Genomic DNA, 25,282 nt, shown 5'->3' on the forward strand with positions numbered 1-25,282 from the left:
TCAATAACAATGTTATCATATCTATACAGGCGCACACTCTAAGCAAACAACGAATTTCATGACACGGAACTGCGCCAAGCGACAGTTCCTCAAGAGGGTTTCATTGGCTGGCTGAAGCGTCTAATCCGCGCATGCGTACAAGAGAATTTCATTATGAAAGTGTAACTGTGAATTTCACAGCTCCAAGCAAGTTTTATTTTTGTTATTATATGCATTTGGAGATACCGACATGAAAGTTAATGATTTTATAATGTACACATAGAAAAAATAAAATAATAATGATAATAATAATAATAATAATAATAATAATAATAATAATGATAATAATAATAATAATAATAATAATAATAATAAAAATAATAAACAAACGTATTATTTTTAATTTTATCATTAATATTGTGTAGAAATAACTTGGGGGTGCTGCAGTCCCACAGCTCCATGCACGAGCCGCCACTGATCCACACCCTTCATTGGCCAAATTACACATGCTCAAATTCTAGCATTAATTAAATAGAGTTAAAATTTATTTTATGAACATGGAATAATATTATTCTTTTCTCTCTTTTAATAATTCTATGCTAAAATATATGATAATTTTGGATATCACCTGATCAGTCTAACTATATAATAATTTTGTATATCATGTGACCAATCTAATTATATAATAACTTTGTATATCACCTGATCAGTTTAACTATACAATAACTTATATATCATCTGATCATTCTATGATAACTTTGTATATCACATGTTCAGTCTAACTATGTAATAACTTTCTATATTATCTGATTAGTTTGACTATATGATGACTATGTATATCACCTGATCAATCTAGAATATATGATAACTTTGTATATCGTCTGATCAGTTTAACTATATAACACCTCATTAATCTAACCATCTGATAACTTTTCGTATTACCTTATCTATTTTGCAGCCAAAAGGACGTGCTGGCCTTCATACAATTCACTTAATGATCCTCATATGAGTCAATATTTCTTACGAAGATTTGGAAGATGTCAAACTCCTATCACTGTGAGTATACGCAACTTGTCTTTTAACCAATGAGTTTTCTGTCCTAACAAATGTCAATAATTCCTTCAGAGGACTAAAGCATATGTAATAACTTTATGATCGTCTAAACCAAGTTTCTTTGTGTAATTTTACACAAGATTTAATTCATGATTATCAATTGTCATCTGCTGTAATCTGATTGACTAAGTGTTTCAACATCTTCTGGCGGGTTTATATAACTTGCTAGAAAATGCCCCCCCCCCCAAAAAAAAACCCCATCGATTTCAATAAGGTCCATAAACTGCAGAAGTGTTTTCATTTTAAATATTGGCGCGATTTTAAAGAGTGGCTGCATCATTTACTGACAATTAAGACATTTTGTTTTTCAAAAAAGCTGAAATTTTATGTTGATTACCATGTGTAATACATATAAATTATTTTTATAAAATATATATTTTCATTCATCATGGGTGAGTGGCTATCTTCATTGTTAAATGGGCGCTTACTTTATAGCTGGTGTAAATGAAATCCAATTGTTCGAATATAGAAAGTTATTTTCGCCACGTTTCAGTTATACTTGCTCTAAAATAAGCGTTCAATTCATAATGATGAAATTATAATAGCGAAGTGACTCTCCTCTCCAAATAATTTGTTGCGGATAACGTAATATTAAAATAAAGTCAAAGTCTATCCATGCATAAATATATCAATTTTATTGACAACTTGTTAGGACAATCAAAAGTCAAATGTTAATTGATAATGAGATTTAAATGTACAAGAACTTTCTAGATGATAAAAGAGTTGCTTTGTTTGTAAGAACAAGAAGTTAAGTAGTTCTATTTGTTTTGGCTGGTATTCTTAATTTGCATATGTCAGGGTGTATAAATTGGGTAGAGATTGTATATATATATATATATATATATATATATATATATATATGTGTGTGTGTGTGTGTGTGTGTGTGTGTGTGTGTGTGTGATCATGTGTGTAAATTTTTATATATATGTGTTCAGTGAACGGCAGTTATGCACTGTTACTATGCGTACAATAGTTTGTGTGTATGTGACACTCACATTCAGCTCAGAGGCCGACACTATTTTATTTTCGAGTCTGAAAGCAAAAGAAATATAGAAAGAGAGGAGTAAGGCTGTTTATGTTTTTATATTACATGCAAAAAGAGGAGGTGAATAGTCTTACACCAGTGATTGGTTAAAAGACTACTGATTTGAGCTTTTATCATATCAAAAGTAGATGCTTAAAAAAAAACATTCATTGCTGCTGTTCCTTCCAATATTTTTTAATGTTCTTCTTCACTAATTATCCTCTAATAATCTGTGTTGTTTTAGAATTAAAACATTTTAAAACATCTTCAGAACATTTTTATATAACATTTTTTAGAACATAAAAGATGTTCTAAAAATATTTTTTAAAACATTTTTGTTACATTTTTTACAATATTTTTTAGATCGTCAAAAAGAATTATAAAACCTCTATTTAAAAGCTCAGCTAGCCTGAATATTATTTCTAATCTTTTTACTTAAAAAAGAGCTGAAATATTTCTACTAATGAAAAGAGTGTTTCATCTTCTGTAAAAAAAAGTTGAGGATATTGGATGTATGAGAGTTCTTGGAGGTTAGTAGATGTAGGACAATTGAGGCAATAGTGTCATCTGTCAGGGTAAGGCCAAAGAAAACATGGGAAGAAGTGATAAGAATGAGCTCGAGAAAAAGAGGGATAACTAAAGACCTGGCCAGAGATATGTTAGTTTGGAATTCAATTTCTAAGAAGCATCCAATGTATTCCAGCATATTAAATGGACATCAAGCCGATTATGATGCTGATGCCAATATTGTCTCACTTTTCTGAAATAATAGAACCAAATTTGATTTTGCCAGAAATAACATACAACATTGCCTACGTTTTTGTTCTCACGTTCTCATTGAGTTGTTTCTGATATGCTTTGGATTAGAAAACATGAATTATATAACAAATCTCTCAAATAACAATTGGTTTCGGCATTTCATTTTGTGAATCCTTTCTGATGATTATCTTAAACTTCCATCATTGTTCCCAATCATTATTCGATTATGTGTTTTCATTTTAAATATTGGCGCTAACACAGTCAATTATGTGGTGCTAACATACTTTCATAAAGTGTTCGAATAGCATCAGCTTGTCGTTGAGGAGAAAGACATGTAAGAAAATTCAAGCACAATTGGACAACTATATCTGCATCTCCGATTGATCGTCTTACCCCAAATGTATGTCCATGATTTTGAAAATTTCTTCTTCTTCTTTTTTTTTTTTTTTTTTTTTTTTATTATTATTATTATTATTATTATTATTAATAATAATAATAATAATAATAATAATAATAATAATAATAATAATAATAATTTGTCGGGGATATGTATGTTTATGGGGTATAAGTGAAACAAGTTCATCAGAACACATTCCATTAAAATATTTGTAAAACAGACAGAGTGATGAGACAGAGGCTTAGCATTGGTTTCTATCTTTCAACGCACCTATTCGTCTCAGTGATTTGGATAGGAAAATACCTTCTCAAGGGGCCTTACTATACGCACACTTTCAGTGGCGGTCTTCTCAGCGCTCTTCATCATTATTCTTTGATCACTGTTGATTCTTTGGGATTATTTTGTGTGATATCAGCCTATACTAGAATCATCACATTGTTTTCTTATTGGAGACCACACATTCATATAGTACTGTTCTTTCGGGTTTTTATTTTTTTTCATTCTATTTTTAATTTTTATTTGTCTGTTCAGTTCGCTGTTTCTATGGGTTGGTTTCCGCTTCCAAGGATTTCCTCTGGATTTTAGATTCATTTCCGGTTGTTGTATAGTCCTATTCTTCCCCCTGATTCTCCATTCTGCCATATTTAGTTTTTTTTTCTGGTAATGTTTCTAGTACTTCCCTGATTACTGTTTTTATCATGTGTATAGACCTTTCTATAATTTTGTCAGTATTCTATATCTGCTTTGTTTGTTCTTCTGTCTACTTGATATATAATCTCTGAGAATCTGGAAGTGTAAGATTTTCTTTTTATTATTGTCTTTTCTGACAATAATAAAAATAAAAAAATCTGTTTGTAGATCCATGATTTTGTGATTTTGGTTTTTAAGTACTGTGTCTATTCGATTTATTTGCATATTTTAAAAACAATCATTCGCATAGTTTATTATTATTATTATTATTATTATTATTATTATTATTATTATTATTATTATTAATAATCATGTTTAAACTCTAATCACTGGAGCATGAAGCTATAGTCCACATTAAAAGTTTACATACATAATAAAGACAACACGGATACATTGTGTACAATCGACTTTTTAGATACAAAGTGTATGCATGTGTTTAGGATGTTGTTATTAGTGTCTTTATGTCCAAACTAAATCTTCCATCTCTTGCCTTCTCTTGTTCATGAATCTGCTCAGTCAAAATCTATTGTCTGTTCTGCCTGGGTCTACGACTTCTATTTCTTTTCTTTATTTTTCCTTCTTAACCCTTCCTCTGTTTCCTTTTTCGGTTTCTGCCTTTTTTTTTATCTTCATTTTGTCTCTTATAGTGACTCCCTCCCTCCCTCCAATTGAACTGAAAAACTTTTGCTTTTTCCATATTTTCTTCATTTCTCTATCTTGACTGACTTTAATGACATCGCTTGTCTGTGAAGCCCAAAGGTACCATTTTTTAATGTCTTTTTTTTGACATTCATAGATTTCAAACTAATACTCCCGAGTGGTCTTAGTTATGGATGTCTATTACAGAATATCGCATTATTGCTTTTGGCTGATTTGATTTTATGGTTATTGTTCAGTAATGTAGCCATTCCAGCAGTTTATTCATTTAGAATTTTGCAATCGGACAGTAATCCAATAGAAGAACACAATTACAATTTATAAAGAAGTTTTTGAAACATTTAAAAAATCGCATAACAAAATGATTTACCTGAGCTTGATTTTTCAGATCACAGAATTGGCACAAATGATATCAGATCAAACTTTGGTAAGATATTATCTTAGCAAAGTTTGATTTGATATCATTTGTGCCAATTCTATTCTGCATATTGATGAATATACTCAAAAGGAATTGCAATAAAACTGAGTGGTGCCCTCTCAATGTAAATATCCTTCACCCACTCGACTAGCAGCAAAATCCCACCCCTTCATTATAGAAGTTCCTACACGCCAAAGATTTTCTACTGTAATAGTTTTAGAAATTCGAAGTTTTCTCCTTGTTCTGTTTCTACAACCAAACCGGCATGCAGAAATTCAAATATAATGTGAATGAAGATCTTGCTGCCCAACTTCCCCTATAAATCTGTGTCCTATCACAGTACCCCTTTGCACTTCAATAGCAATATGCCTTGTTTGAGATGAAAAAAAGGTTTAAAAAAGAAGAGAATTGCCTGTATATAATTTGATTAAACAAATAATGTCCAATTCTCTAATGAATGGATACTCACATCTTTTTTCTAGCCACAAGTAATTCCCTTTATATTCTCAAGCGATTTCACAATTTTTCATCACATGATGTTTATAAGTAGATTTGGTTCTTTGATATCACTGATACAGGAACACAATTTGAGTCATCTCTTGTGGCATTCTTAATCTACTTGACACAAATAAAATGCATGCAATTGCTTTCCAACCTTCCAACTTATACGTCATAGTCAGTCAAAGATTACTGCTTTGTACTAGTAAAGGACAATGTTCCTAAATACGTTTTTGTAAGCAGCCTACAGAAGTTCTTGCAAATTGTTGAATATTGTGACAGATATTTTATTATGATAAAATATCTGTCACAACATTCTACAATTTGCAAAAACTTTCTCTTTCCATCCTCCTTGCCCTCATCATTTGTTTGTTGTAGTTCCACTTTATGGTGACACACAAAAAAGTGTGTGTGTGAGGGGAGAAGGCGGAAGCACACGGGGTTAACTTACAATCATACTGTTTCAGTTTTCATGATTTCATATAGTGTTTTTTTTTGTGTTTTACCTCTGTAGCAGTTTATATATATCCGGCTTGTGCCTGTGGCTCATGTGCCTTAGTTATCATTATTATTATTGACTCACTGTAGGAGCTTTCACACAGGTCATAAAGGATCTCTCCTTGAAAATAGCTTGTGGTGTTCTCTGGAAGCTGAGTAACAACAAGTCTCCCAGTTTTCCAGTGCTCTCTACCTCTTCTGATAATATTTGAAAATGAATTTGCATTATCACAACAGTTGCTTACCATCGATTTCTCGCTAGCAACGGCCATTGGTCTCCACTGGAATTTGAGTAGCAATAAGCCTTACCAAGATCCCAGTTCTCTTTGCACTTGTCCATCGGAGGTCTGGTCAGTGCTCTCTCCTCAGTCTTTCCATCCTCCTTGACCTTTCTTGGCTATTTGGCATCATTCTTTCATAGGGGGGGGCGGTGATTAGGTAATGGGAGAGGATGAGGAAGGGATGGGGAGAGGATAGAGAACTTATCGATATGTATATTCAATGTTCTTGGTTCCACGCAACGCTTCACATGCTTTGTCTCTATAGCAGTTCGTCTGGTCTGCTCGTGTGGCTCATGTGTATTAGTCCCTGCATTAAAAAATTCCTTAATATTTCAGCTGTTTTCATTATTGATATTCGTTGTATCTTTCCAATCATTCCTATGATTCCAATTTCTCCTGTTCTTTTTTCAAAGTTTTTCGGAATTGTTCTTAGTGCTCCTACTATTATAGATACTCTCTTGATTTTTTTTATCATCCATATCCCTTTCAGTTCCCTGGCTAGCTCTGTATATTTGCTCCATTTCTCCTTTTCTTTGATATTTATCCTGTGGTCAGTTGGAACAACAAAGTCTACGATTTGGCAGGACTTTTCCTTTTTGTTAATTATTATGACATCTGGTCTTCTTGCTTGGATGGGCATATATGTTTGTATGTCCATGTCCGATAGGATTTTGTGGTTCTCGTTTTCAGTTACTGTTGCTGGCTTATGTTTGTACCACTTGTCTGCACATTTGAGATGCAGTTGTTTGCACAATTCCCAGTGTACTGCTCTTCCCACTTGGTCATGCTTGCGAAAAGTTTCTTTGCGAAAAGTTTCAGGTCGTTCATGTACATCAGATGATTCATTTTTTCTGAGTTAGAGACCTTGTATTCGGCCTGACACTTTCTCAGTATATTGTTCAGGGGCATCTTGGCTATGATGAACAGTAATGGTGATAGTGAATCTCCCTGGAAGATGCCTCTTTGTATGTTAATTTCTGTTATGTTTTGTCCATCAGTTGTCAGTTCTAATCTTCACATTTTCATCGCATTTTCTATCATGTTGATGATCCTGCTTGGTATTTTATACATTTTTAAGCATTTTATTATCAATGTTTGGGGTATCCTATCGTATGTTTTTTTGTAATCGATCCACGCCATGGCAAGATTCTTTCTCCTATTTTTTTTTACCGCCTTTAGGATTTTTTGATCTATATATAGCAGATCATGTGTTCCTCTTTTACCTTTTTGGCATCCTTTCTGTTCTTCGGAAAGAAGTCTGTGATTATTCAGGGAGTGGTAGTTTTATTTCCTCAGTTGTGCTGTTAATATTTTTCACATATTGGGTAAGCACGCGATCGCCTATAATTGCTTGATGGTGGTTCCTTTCTCTGTGTCTTTCTGTATCAGTGTGGTCTTACCTTTCATCATCCAATCTGCCACGTTTGTTTCCTCTATGCCTTTTCTCAGGTTTTGAGCTAGTCTTTCGTGTTGTTGTTGTCGTCGTCATTGTCGTCGTCGCCGTCGTTGTTGTTACTATTATTATTATTATTATTATTATTATTATTATTATTGTTGATCGTCATGTCTAAACTCGGATATTGTCGGTCACTGGAGCAGGAAGCTATAGCCCACATTAAAAGTTTACATACATAATAAAGACAACACAGATACATTGTGTACAAGCGACTTTTTAGATACAAAGTGTGTGCATTATGCATATTACTTCTATTTCTTTTCTTTGTTTTTCCTACTTAACCCCCTTCCACTGCTTCCTTTTTCGGTTTCTGCCATTGTTGTCTTCATTTTGTCATTTTGCTTTATTATTAATGGCAAAATGAAAACATTTCAATTTAGTGTTTAAAATGTTGATGAGGTTCTTTAGATGTTTTTAGTGTTATTTTATTTTATTAAACTTGTTTGCTTCATTATCAGTAAAACATCTATGAATCATGCAAGAGATGTTTTGTTGAGAATGAAGTGAACGACTTTAATACTTATATACTTATTTACTTTATATAATAAAGTAAAGTCGATTTTCCCCTTGACGTACTAGGTTAACGATCAAAGCCTTCATATGCCAATATGTTCTGCTATCCAGTTTGCTTTAATACCTGTTTCCAGAAATTATGCATTCATTTCTTTTTCATTCAATATTTATTATATTTGATTTAAAAAGATTAAAATATTTATAAAATTATTTGTTTCACAAGAGGTGATACTTAGATTTCTGAGATATATATATATATATATATATATATATATATATATATATATATATATATATATATATATATACTAGCAAAAGTACCCGTCGTTGACTGGGTTCAAAAACAGTTTACAGAAAATGGACTCTGATTTATGAAAGTATGATAGGTTATGAAAAGGAAGGGTTGTAAAGAGATAGCTTCGAATTTGAGGGTATCAAAACCAAAGCAAAATATGATGAAAGTAAAAATAAATTAGATACCATACCTGTTCACACTGAAACACTTATCACAATATTCTGTGGATCTATATTAAAAAACCTTGTTAAACTTTGTGACATATTTACATTCTATGGAGGTCAGGCGCGAACGGACACCCCATAATTTTATTATACCATATTTCTTCAAACTGAAACATAATTATCAAAGTATACTTACGCATATAGATATGAAAAGTCTTTATTAAAGTTTGTGCCTATTTCCATTCTATGGAGGCCAGGTGCGAACGCAGACCCCACAATTTTATTATACCATCCCTATTTGTTAAAAAATACTTATCAAAGTATTATTATGTACATCTATATCAAAAACACTTGTAAACGTTTTTTTTTAAATTATAAACATTTTTTATTTCCATACCAGGCGCATATGCAGACCCCACAATTTTAATGAATCATCATTATGCCAGATCAAACATACCCATTCCTGTGTCGCAATACATCTTCTATTATTATATGTGATCAGTTTTCTATAATAGTCAACGATATAGGAGCCTATTCGTGACCAGACACACACACAGACGTTCAGCTTTATATATATATATATATATATATATATATATATATATATATATATATATATATATATATATATATTAGTGAGAGAAATATGAAACTTTAAAATGTTTTCAGTGCTTTATAAAAGAGACTTGTGTTATGAACACACAAGAATTATGTATTTTAATCAATATTTTTATTTATACATATTTTTATGTCAGTCACTAACAGACTTTACTTATTTTAATTGAATTTGATCCAATAAAACATATCATCATCTTGGAAATGAGCCAACAACACCAGCATATTTACTGATTGAAGTGTGTTCAGATTTCATGCATAATATTCAATTATTTTAACCGGCAGCACTTTTCATACCGGTCACAGCCAAACCTAAACTCGATTTACATATTTGCCGATTTTATAACATTTTTTCCTTTGTAGTTTATTTTAAATAATTTTTAAAAAATAGAATTACTGTTAAAGTGTACTATGCTATACTTTATCTTTTCTGTTCTCAGCCCGTGAAGTAGAAATCCTTCTAGATAGAAAAAATTCGTTTAAATAACACAATGTATTGATACATACATATATCAAACTTTTTTTAAGAAATCCAAATATAAATGAAAATAAAAAGTTAACTTGATTCTCTAATGTTAATCAGTACAACTTGAGATTATGTTTCTCACCTGTCCTTTGCTTAACCTAGAATTGCATTAGCTATATGAGTGACTCTTCAACTCACACCAACCATCCACTATGATTTTATTAAAAAAGAACAACTTATCGATTTTTTTAAGTAAGTTAAATAATGTTATCTCCTTCATTTCAAGGACGAAACACAGATTAGTTAAAACTCAGTGACTGTTTTTATAAAGCTCTGAAGGCATTTAATATTTGTTTATATTAAAATTTCTGATTTTTTAGTATCATTTTCCACCAACTGTTTCCTTAAATTTTTTCTTTTTTCAATCCAAGTTTGAATGAAAATAAATAATTTATTTTTGGTCCCTTGTCATTTGTTTGCACATTTCTTGGATTTTAAAAAAATTTTACACAAATAATAGTCATGATGAAAGTAAATTTTTACTAGAACGCATTTTCCAGGATAACTCTGGTTGACCCCCCCCCCCATCCCAAGGAGCATTATAGGAGTAAAATGGCCCCAAAATCGTTTTACTGTTAGTTTGTGTGCACTTTTCTCAATAACCACGCCTTGGATTAAAAAAATTTTTTTGAACAAACATTAGTCATGACGAAAGTAAATTTTTGCCAGAACGGATTTTCTGGGATAATTCTGCCCCCCCCCCCGAACCATTATAGTGGTAAAATTGCATCCAAATCATTCACTCGCTCATTTGTTTGCCCTTTTCTCAATAACTATGCCTTGGATTTTTTAAAAAATTTTGCACAAACATTTGTCATGACGAAAGTAAATTTTTCATTCATGGAGGGGGACCCTGCATGTTCAGCTTTTTTTATTTTAAACAAGCAATTCAGCCTGGCTTTGCTCGGGCCCTATATACTGTTCGTAACTTATCCTATGTATGAATACCCTTTATGTAAGATTTCAAATGTTTAGACAAGAAATTGTCTGAGTAATTTGGTATTTTTTTTGTGCTAAATCTTTCTATTATATTTATTTATTTTATTATATCTTGTTTAATATAAGTAACTATGGGAGGGGAATTTATCTTCAATTATCTTTAATTTCGAATTAGAGCTACGAACTTATACTAAGTAAATGTTAATAAGTTCTTTGACTTTTTTTTTGTTAATGGAGAATAGATAACACACAGTGGATGTGTTATGGGCGGCTCCAGTAATGCTTGCTTCTCCTTATTTGTCCCTCAGTCCTCATTTCCAATGAGTGATTTTTCTGACAAAGGGTGGAAGAAAAAGCTGCTTTCCAGGTCGGCAGTACTTCGTGAACAGTAGCCTGAAATGTCGGAAATTTTCTGTTTCTGTGTCTATCCTTGTGGCCATGTCACTAGTAAGGCTGCTGGAAGTAAACGTTTCATCTGGGCTGACGTTACCCGCCCAAACCTTGGATTAACCACTAAGGAGTTTGTCCTATCAGCAGGTGCAAAGTCCTGGGGATGCTGTCTGCCATTTGGTGAATGGATTCTGGACCATGCAGTAGTTTCTGGTGGGGCCTCTCGATGCCATACAAGTGGGTAATTGTTACGGTTTTACCTTATCATGTGCTACAAAAAAAATATTCCTGTCTTCTTCTCTCTTACTTTCCCTCTCTGTCCTGCTCCAACCAAGTCTGTCGACCTGTTCCTCAAATCCCAAAACCTCAACATGAAATATCTCCAGAAAAAAAAATGCAAATAAATCTAGAACCTCATCCTCTGACATAGACCCCTACTACCATGTCTCCTTCTCCAATATCAGGGGTCTATGTTCCAATCTTCCAGAGATTGAAACACAATTACAGGAGATGAAACGGGACATACTCTTCCTAACCAAAACTGGCATAGGGCTGACCACTTCCCTAGATGAGTTCATAATTAAAGGATACTCTAACTTAACATCTAAATCTGACCCCCAAGATCGCCATGGGCATGGAATATGTGCCTACATTAAAGATGGCTTTCCGTGTGGTAGGGATATCTCCAGAGAAGACCATAATTTACCTTATATGTGCTTCCGAGTTGCACTTGCTTAGACCACTGCATTTATATTTGCCCTCTATTGCCCCCACAACAGTGTAGTTACCATCTTTAAGAGTATATCTGAGAAAATTGACCACATTCTGTCTGCTCATCCTTCGGCTAACATTCACATTTGCAGTGACTTCAATGTCCATAATGTAGAATGGCTGACCCACTCGAACAAGACAGATGACGAGGGGAGGTTCTGTCATGATTTCGCCATTACCTATGACCTCACCTAGATTGTTCACGGACCTACCTGTGTGCCTGATACTACCGGTCAGTATGCAAGCCTTCTAGACCTTTTTCTCAACTTCCCCTGAGCTATGTTCATGTTCCGTTCTATCTCCTCTGGGATCGTCTGACCACTCTGTTTTATCAGTTAAGATAAAAATGAAATGTAATAAATCTTCAGACATACCTCTCCACCGTACTGTATATCGATACTCTATGGCTGACTGGGATAGCTTCTGCACATTTATATCTGATCTACCTCTGCATTCCATGTTTAAAAAGGATGTGTTCTCTATAGTATCAGACCTGACCGAATGGTTAATTGTAGGTATAGACCGATTCATACCATCCAAAAAATTCCAACAAAAACCTAACAGCCAGCCATGGTTCTCCCTAGATGGTGCTGCTGCCATTGCACACAGAAATCACTTTTTCCATAGCTACCAACGTAATAGATGCACTGAGACTAAAGCTGCTTTCAGGACTGCCAGCAACCACTGTAAAAGAGTAATAAAAAATGCAAGAGAACTATATGCTCAGTCCGTTAAATCCAAAGCAGCTGAGCAGTGGCTTGGTTCCCACCAGTTTTGGCAAATAGCAAACAGGATTCTGAACAGAAGCGTGCATTCTATCCCAACCATCATCAATGGACCTAAGGTCATCTCGTCAGCATCAGACAAGGCCAAACTATTTGTGAAGAACTTTGCAGCTAATTCTATCCTATGCGATGAAGGCCATCAACTGCTCCATATTTCCTCCTATAACAGACAATACGTTATGCAACATACAAATATCTGTGCGTGATGTCACTAATCAAGAACCTTGATTCTAGTAAAACAACTGGCCCTGACGGCATTCCAATTATAGTGTTGAAAAAGCTTCAACCAGAACTTGCCCTCATATTTACAAAACTGTTTACGCATTGCCAACACCCTGGAAAACCTCATCAGTATGCCCTGTATTTAAGAATTCAGGTGATAAGTCATCTCCCTCTCAGTACAGACCAATAAGTCTCCTGTGTGTCATGAGTAAATTGCTGGAATCCATATTAAATAAAGAAGTAGTCAGCAGAAATAACCTTCTTAGTGACATGCAATATGGTTTCCGTTCTGCCAGATCTACAGCAGATATGCTAACGGTTATATTGCATAGGATTAGTGAATCTCTCAACAAAGGCTTCCTTTCTAGGGCAATTGCTCTTGACATATCAAAGGCCTTCGATAAGGTATGGCATAAGGGCCTACTACACAAGATTTCCAGCTACGGTATAACTGGAAATGTTTTCTCAATCATTAAATCATTTCGCTCTAATAGGCTCATAAGAGTAGTGGTTGATGGGCAGAAATCAGAGGCTCATAGTATTAATGCTGGAATCCCTCAGGGGTCCATCCTGGGCCAAACTCTCTTCCTAGTCTACACCAATGATCTTCCAAAACACATGCTTAAATCATTCGTTGACATCTATGTTGATGACACGACCATCTATGGCCATAAATGACAAAGTTCTCTCTGATTCTCTCTCCTCTGATCTTGAGCGCATGGTACAGTGGGGGAAGAGGTGACCGGTTACTTTTAATGCATCTAAAACCAAGCTCCTATCTTTACATCATCAACGCTCTGATCCCCATCTGGCATCAATTGAAATGGATGGCTCTTGTCTAGGGGAGGCTCCATGTTTTGATAAACTTCTGGGATTGACCTTTACTCCTGACCTAAAATGGAACATGTACATCAAGTCTGTTGGCAAGATCACTGGAAAAATGATAGGATCCTTCTACCGCTCCAGAAGATATCTCACTAATGATGCAATTCTCTATCTATATAAAAGCCAAGTACGGCCAAGGATGGAATACTGTTGCCATATCTAGGCAGGAGCTGCCAAAAACAGCCTATGAGCGCCAATCTCTGGTCCCCCCTCTAAAACACCCGTCTAGCTGAAACCACTGTTAATAAGTTTCCCCATTCTTTATCTGTGCCTAAATCAAAACGTAGATTCCTGTGGGACTCTCTTCCATTTGCCTGTTTCCCACCTGACCATAACTTGGATGTCTTCAAGTCCAACATAAACAAATTCCTGATAAACCGCCCCTTTAAGTAAGACACTTTATCAAATCTCCATTACTAACGATTAATATGATATTATTCCATTGATTACTGTACACGCAATAACTCTTACACCAAGTGGCTTCCAGGCCTTGATAAGTGGTGACTACCATGTAAAAAAAAAAAAAAAAAAAAAAAGACCTCAAAGGTAATATTTTTTAACTTTAACCCTAATTTTTACCCCTTAACATTTATTGTTTTGGTCTCAAATCAAAAGAAAAAGTTTGACCCATATTCAAGTTACCTACATCTAAAATTTCAAGTGTTTAGACCCAAAACTGGCAGAGGAGTTTGGTAGAATCTGCAAAGGTCAACTCTTTCGACCTTTTAGCAGCAAAATTTTTGCCTCAAAACCGATTAAAATGCTTGCAGCATGTCTGACTACGCATTATATAAAATTTCAAATGTTTAGAGCAAAAATTGGCTGAGTAGTTTGCTAGAGATAGCAAAAGTCAAATCTTTTGAATTTTGACCCCTTGACAGCTGAAATTTTCGACCCAAACTGATTAAAAAGCTTGTTCTTTCTCTGATTACCTTTTATGTAAAATTTCAAATGTTTAGACCAGAAATTGACTGATTTGGTAGAGATCGCAGAGGTAAAATTTTTTGAAACTTTGACCTCAATTTTGACCCCTCAATATTTATTGTTTTGATCTCAAATCAAATTAAAAAATTTGATCCATGTCCAAGTAACCTACATTTAAAATTTCAAGTGTTTAGACCCAAACTTGGCGGAGGAGTTTGGTAGAGTTTTCAAAGGTCAAATCGTTGAACTTTGACCCCTTGACAGCCAAATTTATGGCCAAAAACCGATTAAAAAGATTTTCTAAAATCTCAGTACTCCTTATTTCAAATTTCGAGTCTGTAGCCCCAAAATTGACAAAGTACTTTGGTTGGGAAATACACACACACACACACACACACACACATTTTCACTTTTATAGATATATATGTGGGAGCCTTTCCTAGTCTCACACAAAAACATGCGTTCACATCTCAAGCCATATTTCTTGTCATATAAATACGCGCACACAAACATACGCGCACATGTACACGCAAGTAGATATATTCACGTTCGTGTATATACACTCACATTCACGTGTATACACACACATGCTAACGTACACACATGTACTCACATACACACACATGTACGCACACAAGGACAACGTCACTTCCTCTTTCAAAGGAAATCCACACATGCGCAAAAGACCACCGGAAACAATTATAAAAGCAAGAGCAATAAGCAGCATCTTCCTTTTCGGACCAGCTCTCGAGCTGAGAGGTTCGGCGAACCAGCCGCCTCCCTTTTGGGAGGCACGCGCTCATGCGCATCACGTCCCCTGCTACTATGTATGGGGCACGAGCTAACAGACAGTATGTACACTTTATACATTTTCTTTCTCCATGGCCCGGATTGACTTTTTCTCATTCTCTCTCTATACAACAATAGACTTTCCTTCTCACCAGTAAACAGTGAGAGACGCACGCCAAACTAAACACGTGTAGTACCCTTTTCTTTCACTTGTTTCTTCACGAAATAAGTCCTAGTTCGTTTAATTCAATTTAACACGTAGTTCATCTCTTTCTCAATTCAATCCATTTTCCCTATTTTGCACCACCACCACAAATTGGCGACACCTGAACGTGAGGTGAACACCCATTTCCTTCTATACCCTAGACCGCTACATATAGATATTTTTTTTACATATTTTGGAAACGAATTCATAAAAAGGTAGTTATTTCGATTATCTTATAATCTGCTAATGAGATGAATTCGAATATACGGTTTAAACTTCGATCTTGGCATTCTATATTGCCAAGCCAAACTTCTGGTGAATGTGCTGTCAAAATAATCGTCAAAATCATCATGAGTCATATACTGAGTTATCTTCTCTTGGATATTATATGCCATTATTATTTTGTTTCAAAGGTTAAAATTAATGGACATTTTTTTTACTAAAGAAAAAACTATGGTAAAGTTGTAGATGAGTACCCTCCACCCAAATGAGATTCCACTTTTTTTTATGCACTTACACGTGAACACTCTAAAAAACAAAACAAAAAAAAAAAAACAGTAGAAGAACGAGTAGAATTTACTAAAAAAAAAAAAAAAAAAAAAAAAATGGGATAACGGCCAAACATGGTAGAATTGCTCTGAAACGAGGTGGTTATTTCATGTTAAATTTTTGTGCAAAACTGATCCCCCACTCTCAATTCTAAAATAATATTTTTATGATTTCCACTAAATTTTCAAGATGTTCACACATATTAAAGTAGAATCTTATTTTTAGTGAGTGTGTGTGGTGGGATGGGGGGGGGGGGAGAAAAGTACTAGAGGAGCTCATCCACCAAAAAAATTGCAAAAACTTTTGCTTGTCTACAAGTTAATATGACTCCAAAAAATAAAATATTAAATTTTCGTTTCGCAGGGATTGGTTTGTCAAGCATTTATGGCTATTTCAACGGTATTTCATGAAATAAATTAAAAAATGCTGAGAAATAAATAATTCAGTGTCTGTTGTTCAAAAATGACGACTAATAAAAATATTTAATTAAAGTTGAAATGAGTATTCATATTCATCAATATTTCACCTCAAGATTCGAAATGGTTTGCGTAATGTGCATCAGGGGAGAAAACTTCTTTGTTTTCAGAATAGTAATTATATTCAGAGTTAGCTCCCATGTATCATTAATACTGTGAAGCAAGTGCCGTGTGAATCCTCGTTCTCTCTCTCTCTCTCTCTCTCTCTCTCTCTCTCTCTCTCTCTCTCTCTCTCTCTCTCTCCAAGCTTAATTCATTGTTCTATGGGAGGTAACTTTATTTTACTATAGTAGTTAAAATTTGTTCTTCATACACTTACTCGAATGCTTTGTTTAAGAAAATTACAATATTATCGCATTTTACATTTTTTTAAAATTAATATCAAACTTTTTACATTAAATAAAGTAGTTGAAAAAATTATTTTTCTTACAGTACTTAGTAAAATAGAGTTACCTAACTTAGAAAAATCTGTTAAGCTTCCGAATTCACACACACACACACACACACACACACACACACACACACACACACACACACACACACACACACACACACATGTCTGTCCTTCTCCATACTTTCAAACTCTTTTCCGAAATAGTTTTTAAGGGGTCAAAAATGGGTCAAAATTGAAAAACATCGTTATACATTTTGTACATTCATCTTAGTTTATTTCTAATTTTTAATCTGTCTGTATACGTGTTATGTTGTACTACAGTGGTAACGTCACTAGCTTTGAATGTTACAGTTTTGCTTTCGGTTTCGATTCAAGCTGATGGCACCCAAATACTTTTTTTTTTTACTTTTTAAATCACGACTTTAATAATGTATACGAAATCTGAACAAATTAAAATATCATATTCAGACGTATTTTACGACCGAGTAAAGCTCCCCTTCGCTAGTATATATATATATATATATATATATATATATATATATATATATATATATATATATATATATATATATATATATATATATATATATCCACTTATCTTGTGCTTCCTTTTTTAAAATTTAATATGTTTTTAACTCTTTTTCAAGATGTCTTTTAACATGTTTTATTAATCATTTGTTTATATATATATATATATATATATATATATATATATATATACTAGCATGGGTGCCCGGCGTTGCCCGGGTGTTTGGAGGTGTATGCTGAGCAAAAAAAAGGGGGTAATTTTTTAAACTTTGACCCCTATTATGACCCCTGAAAATTTATTGTTTTGGCCTCAAATCAAGTTATTAAGTTAGATCCATGTCCACAGAAGCTATATCTAAAATTTCAAGTGTGGAGACCCAAAATTGTCGGAGAAGTTTGGTAGAGTTCTCAAAGCTCAAATCGTTGAACTTTGACCCCTTAATCGCCAAATTTCTGGCTAAAAACGGATCACATAGATTTTTCCAAATCTCAGTACCTTGTATATCAAATTTCGAGTCTGTAGACTAAAAATTGACAGAGTTATTTCGTAGGGAAATGTACACAGACACACACACACTTTCACTTTTATAGATATATAGATTTAAAATTTGAGTCTGACAGAATGACAAAATTATATTGCAAACCGATATATTAAACAAACGAACTTCAAAGAGACAAATGAACACATAAGTAAAAAAAAATTGTATTAGAAAACATTTCTTGATTATTCCACGTCTTTTTTTTTTACAGACCTGACGACTGAGGTTCGCTCTTAATAAAAATTGTTTTTTATAGTCTTAATTTTGACTTCCCTTTTCATAAAAAACTAAAAAAAAATCAAGAAAGAAAAGAAATTTAATTTTATTCTTTTTTCATTAATTTCTTTCTGTGCAAAGCAATTCTTTCAAACTTACTCTGTTTCCAAAATGTTTTTATTTTATTCCCCTCCCCCTTCATTCATTTTCCTCCGCATCCTGGCAAGTAGTAAAATAAACCATTTATAATATTTATTCATGGATTTATTTACTAATCATTTCTTTTGTATCGGTAAATGAATTCCATTTAAAAAAAAAACTGTAAAAGTCACGTTAAAGGTGATTAAGTTGGAAAGTAAGTAAAAATTTACCCTTTTTACTTTTATACGATTTCTGATCACTTTGAAAAAGGTGTGTGTGTGTGTGTGTTTTAAAAATGTTTTTTAACTGCTATAATCTCATTTATATATATATATATATATATATATATATATATATATATATATATATATATATATATATATATATATATATATATATATATAACAACGTGAGTATTCATATCGTGGGTTTGTATTACTGTACACATAGATTCGAAAAAATAGTCAAAAACAAATATATAAATAAATGTTATCAAAGGCAAGATAAGTTACTTTTCTACCTAACTGGATATATTTTTTGTGTTTTTATTCAATGTAATATATTTATTCAGCTCGAAAAACATACAGTGTTTACCGATGTGTTGGAAAATTCAAGATGGCGTCTCACACCCTCTTTAACACCGTAAGTTTGGGAAAGGGTGTTATAAATAAAAAACTATACAAAATACTATTAAAAACCCGCCGAATATATGTCAACCTATGTCACGGTAACATATATTGAGCGAGTTTTTAACAGTATTTTAACAGGGAGGGCACATCGTAAAAACTGACCCATTAATTTTCCTGAAGTAAAAACTATATAGTTTTTAAACTTTTAAAACTATACATTATAAAAAGAAAACTGTTCGAGTGATTTTTTTTTTTTACATGGGTGTCACCACTTATCAAGGCCCAGAGGCCACTCAAGGATAAGGGTTAATAGGTATACATTAGTCATTGTGATTTTAGCATAGTAAACAGTGGGAATTTTGTAACTTGGATTACTTGAAAAAGAAAACTGTTCGAATGATTGAAAATGAAAATAAAATAACAATGTAAATATATTGATAAGAAAAAAACAAAAACAAACGAAGTTTCCGTTTCAGGAACCCGAGTTTAATTTTATGTCGTAATCATTCAACTCGTTAGCGGTTTTATTCAGCGATTAGGGATAACCATACGACATATCTAATTACCAAAGCGATTTTTTTTTTATTAAAACTAAACCTGTTTAGTTTTAATGAACCAATTTTTTTAAAGCCAACACTTTAGTTATTTTGAGAGCGTGCAACTGCACCCGAAAAGATTGATTAGGAAACTCCAAATCCTTTTATGACGCGAAGAAAAAAAAAAAAAAAAAAAAAGGCCTTTTATCGGCTTAAATGATAAACTAATGTTAAATATTAGTATTTAATATAATGAGATATCAATCTACACAATTTGCCATCGATTCTGAAATAAAATGAAATCCTGACATTGTGATCATTTTTGCAGGTGTTATGTGCCAAATATTGAAATAAGAATGTTTAAATTAAATTATTGTAATTTAAGTCTTTAATTTTAATGTCGATTTTATTTATAAAATATCTTTTTAAAAATCAATCTCAAAAACAATCTGAACAATAAATCTCTTTTGTTATGGCTAAGTTTTTGTCAAGGGTAGAAATTATAATAGATAAGTATTCATCCATGATGACATTTTACCGATTTCCTGGTTTACAGGTATTCTTGCTAAATTTCTTCGAAAGAATTGACATAAACAATACTTCAACTAAATACGTATATTTCATGCAATAATGACTTTTGTTTCTTCTGACTTTTCCTAAACTAAACATAAAACATCGGTTAGGGTTAGTTTAACATTCTGTAAAAGTACCTTCCGTTTTTTTTTTTTTTTTTTTGTACTTCTGCAGAGAAGGTAAAAAACCGATAAAAACTGGATATATTTTTCGTGTTTTTATTCAATTTAACATGTTTATTCAGCTCGAACAGCATACAGTGTTTACCGATGTGTTGGAAAATTCAAGATGGCGTCTCACACCCTCTTTAACACCGTAAGTTTGGGAAAAGGTGTTATAAATAAAAAAAACTATACAAAATACTATTAAAAACCCACCGAATATATGTCAACCTATGTCACGGTAACATATATTGAGCGAGTTTTTAACAGTATTTTAACCGGTTTTTTATTTATTACACCTTTTTCCAAACTTACCGTGTTAAAGAGAGAATCGGCCGCCATCTTGAATTTTCCAATACATCGGTAAACACTGTATGCTTTTCGAGCTGAATAAACATGTTAAATTGAATAAAAACACGAAAAATATATCCAGTTTGGTAGAAAAGTAACTTATCTTGCCTTTGATAACATTTATTTGTTATATATTTGTTTTTTGGCAACTTATTCGAATCTGTGTGTACAGTAATACAAACGCGAAATGAATTTAAGACAACGAGTGAAATGAGAAAATGAAGAAAATCACATTTGCTGTGTGTGTTTACTTTTTATGTAAGTCAGCGGGTTTCGTTGCCATAACAACGTGACGGTAGTGAACGTGTGTGTGTGCGTGTGTGCGCGTGTGCTTGCTCGTACTACTCCTAAGTTTGTAGGAGCATTTGATTTCGTGTAGTTTAGTTTCGTATATAAGTTTCGTATTTTTTAAATTTGTAATTAACAAGTTATTAAAAAATTAAACCCTTCCAAGATGGACAATAAATAAAGCCATAATATTTTATGGTAAAGGTAAGAGCGTAGAAACCATTGTTTTTTAGGAGATGTGATTATTGGATTAACCAATCAGAAATCGTCTGTGGCACACACATCTCTGTTTTTATAGAGATATAGATAGATAGATAGATAGATAGATATAGAATAGATAGATAGATAGAAGATAGATAGATAGATAGATAGATAGATATAGATAGAAGATAGATAGATAGAAGATAGATAGATAGATAGATATAGAAGATAGATATAGATAGATAGATAGATAGATATAGATAGATAGATAGATATATATATATATATATATATATATATATATATATATATATATATATATATATATATATATATATATATATATATATCCCATTTTTCAGTTTTCTTTTTGGTGTCGAGAGGTTCCAGGTCGCCTGATGAAGTCAGATGGCTATTTGTAGCGACCATATGTAACTGTTTACCCCCAAATAATAAAAAAAAATATTTTGCTCTTTTTATTGAGCACTATTTAACAACCTCGTTGTCTTCATTAGTTCTGATTTTGAACACCTCAAACATATATATATATATATATATATATATATATATATATATATATATATATATATATATATATATATATATATATAGTAGAAATGGTAATTAATAAAAACCTGAAGAAAGTGCTCAATACTGTTGTAGAGCAAATATGCGTTTTATTTTTTATTTTAATTATATATATATATATATATATATATATATATATATATATATATATATATATATATATATATATATATATATATATAGCTAAACTTTTCTTTTAATAATAAATTAATAAAGTAAAAAAATAAATAAATAAACTCTCAGTATATGTATAATCAAAAACAAAAAACGCAATTTGATGATAAGACAAAAATTTCATCCAGTAAAATTTTAAAAATATTTTTGGGGAAAGCTAACATAAAACCCTATATTAAACCCACCATATTGAGGAGTTGCACACTTTTTCTTTAAGATAGGACTATTTTTTATATACATAGAGATACACAGTATCGTGAAAATTAACTTGAAAAAAAACAAAACATCAACATTAACAAATAAATCACCCATAACTAAAACTAGTAACCTCACACACACACACACACACACACACACACACACACACACACACACACACACACACACACACACACACACACACACACACACACACACACACACACAAGAAAAAAATTGTATATTTATACAGAAGAAAGATTAAATTTTGTTTATATATTTTTACAAAATAATCCTAAAAAATAAACGAGTTGCAACAAATTCAAATTAAAGGGAATTTCAATATATTTTCTCATTTTCGTATACTAAACTGGCTAGTTTTTGAAACTTACTTATACAATAAAATGTAGGTACGTGCAAAATGAATGCCGTTGATCAAAATGTATAAACATTTTGACCCCTCCTTTTACTTAAAAATTAACCAAAAATCAAGAAATTAACCAATTTTAATGAAATTTTCAGTATTTATCAAATAATGATCACAAAATATAATAAACCCATTATTTTTTTTATTTAAATCTTAGTGGAAATGTATTATTTTGTTTTAACAAAAAAAAACATTTACTAAAGTTAAAGTTTTCTGTAGTAAAAAAAGGCATGAATTTATTTTTGCTTTTTTATGAAAATAAAGCACTGTAAAATATAACAATTAAACAAATTATTTAATTTTTACAGGAACATTACGAAAAAAGCCCCTAAAGTCTGTATTAATGAATTTGATATAACTCGAAGAAAAATTAATTTCTCGAACTACCGATATTATCATTGTTTATTTAATATTTTCACACAAAAAAATTATAATCGCAAAAAATATTTCGACATTTTTTTTCTTTTTAATTACAGGTTTCGCATGATTTTTATCTGTAAGATTTTAATATTTTCCTGGCTTGTATGAATGTGAAACTTTCGACCTAACATCATTTTTATTGAACAATAATTAAAAAAAAATTAATTTAAAAACAGGAACACAAAAAATAATTAAATCAAAAAATGGTAAAAATGATACAACCGTTCAGAATAGGAATGTATGGATGCATGTCTGGGAAAAAAAAGAAAACTAGCACTCCTACCTCCTTTTAATTACATGACGTAATTTTCAAACAGCCATTCGACTGGTTGAAATTTTGGGTTTATGTATATTCCGTGTTTACAAAACTTCCATTTGTTGCGATTATGCAAAGAGCAGAATCCAAAATGTACAAACAAGGCGTTCTTTTTTAATCTTTAAAAATTTAATTCAATATCTGAGGATTTTACTAATTATCTTTGAAATAGACCCAGAAAACTAATATTTATTTTGTTCGAACATGTTTTTTCTTCACATACACACACCCACCCACATGTACGCATGCACAGACACATACATATATTCACGTTCACGTATATACACTCACGTTCATGTGCACACACACACACACACGCTAATGTACACACATGTACGCATACATACGCGCACATGTACACACACATGGGAAACGTCACTTCCCCTGAAAGGAATTCTAGACATGCACAGTCAGAACACTCACCCCGATATAAAAGTCAACACAACCATTCAACTTCCTCTTTTTCTTCCCTATTTGCCTGGGTTCGTCAACCAGGCAAGTTCGCGTCCACAGCTCTTGGCTTGAAAACTTTTCCACATGGACGACTGCTATCATGAACGCACAGTTTTGCTAAGGACAACTCTCTTTCTCTCTCTCTCTCTCTCTCTCTCTCTCTCTCTCTCTCTACATGCGAGACTGCTATTTCTCGTCCTCTACTTCATTCCTTTCTTTTCCACGCGTGTAGTTGTCAACGACTGAATGAACACTTGTTCCACCTAAACCCTTTATCTTCGACAGAAAATAAACGACATGTTTATTTTATCCAGCAATTGAGTTTTGTTTCCTTCTTTCCATTCGTTTCATTATTTTCTTTTGTAGCGGGTAGAATATTTATATCCTGGCCCGCAACAAACGATGGTGACCCCGTTATTTTAAAATGAAATGAATGTTTTTGAACGAAACACGTGGTATAAACCAAACTCTCTCACACAAATCCACGGCACGCACGAAAGATAATTTTTCTTCAAAAAAAAAAAACAAAAAACAAAAAACAAACAAACTTGTCGACCACGTGGAGGAATATTTTCAAACCGCGCGCAAGATAAAAATTTCAACAAAAAAAAAACAAACAAAAAAAAACAAATAAAATGAAACTTCAACAGACGGACTCCTACAACGAAACCATGGCATTAAACATTCGGCAACCTGACCAAAACCGAGACGAGGAATTAGCAGAATTGAAGTCTGCGGTTGAAAAGCTTTCAAAGCAGCTAGCCGACACACTTCAAATGCGTCAACATTATCCCAGAAACTACAATGACACGTGACGAAGTTACAGGCGAAGAAATTTAAGCAGGAACCGGTCCATGTCACGAGATAGACAAGATGTTTGTTTCTACCACAGGAGATTCGGTGTCGATGCGAGAAAATGCACTACACCCTGCGCGTTCAAAAAACCAGCACAGGGAAACGAACCTTCCAGCCAATAACGACGACGACTGTAGCTGGAGCACAAAAAAAAGGTCGTCTGTTTTATATCTGTGACAAAATTCACGGATATAACTTTTTAATAGACACCAGAGCGGAAATCAGCGTCATACCGACACCGCATGCCCACCCAACAGGGACTCAATTTTTCAGTCTACAAGCCGCCAACGGTACAAAAATACCCACTTTTGTCGAGAAAACTTTAAATTTAAACCTTGGAATGCAAAGGAATTTCACCATAGCCAACGTGACCACTCCAATTTTGGGGGCAGACTTTTTAGCCGATTTCAACCTGTCTGTCGACATGATTCATCACACATTGACAGGCAACGAAACGAAGATTTTGGTGAGAGGAA

General features: G+C 32.8%; 1 protein-coding gene across 1 annotated transcript in view; it reads left to right on the forward strand.

Annotated features, from left to right (window-relative positions):
- Positions 1-25,282, forward strand: part of LOC145256408 (lipoxygenase homology domain-containing protein 1-like) — a 798,046-nt gene that overhangs the window by 39,658 nt on the left and 733,106 nt on the right. Inside the window, exon 4 of the mRNA XM_080115275.1 lies at positions 938-1,035. Within this exon, the coding sequence (XP_079971401.1) occupies positions 938-1,035 (98 nt within the window). The remainder of the gene's footprint in view (positions 1-937; positions 1,036-25,282) is intronic.

This window comes from Euprymna scolopes, chromosome 32 (genome assembly GCF_053919585.1).
Source record: "Euprymna scolopes isolate OS-2025 chromosome 32, ASM5391958v1, whole genome shotgun sequence".
NCBI classification, from domain to species: Eukaryota; Metazoa; Mollusca; class Cephalopoda; order Sepiida; family Sepiolidae; genus Euprymna; species Euprymna scolopes.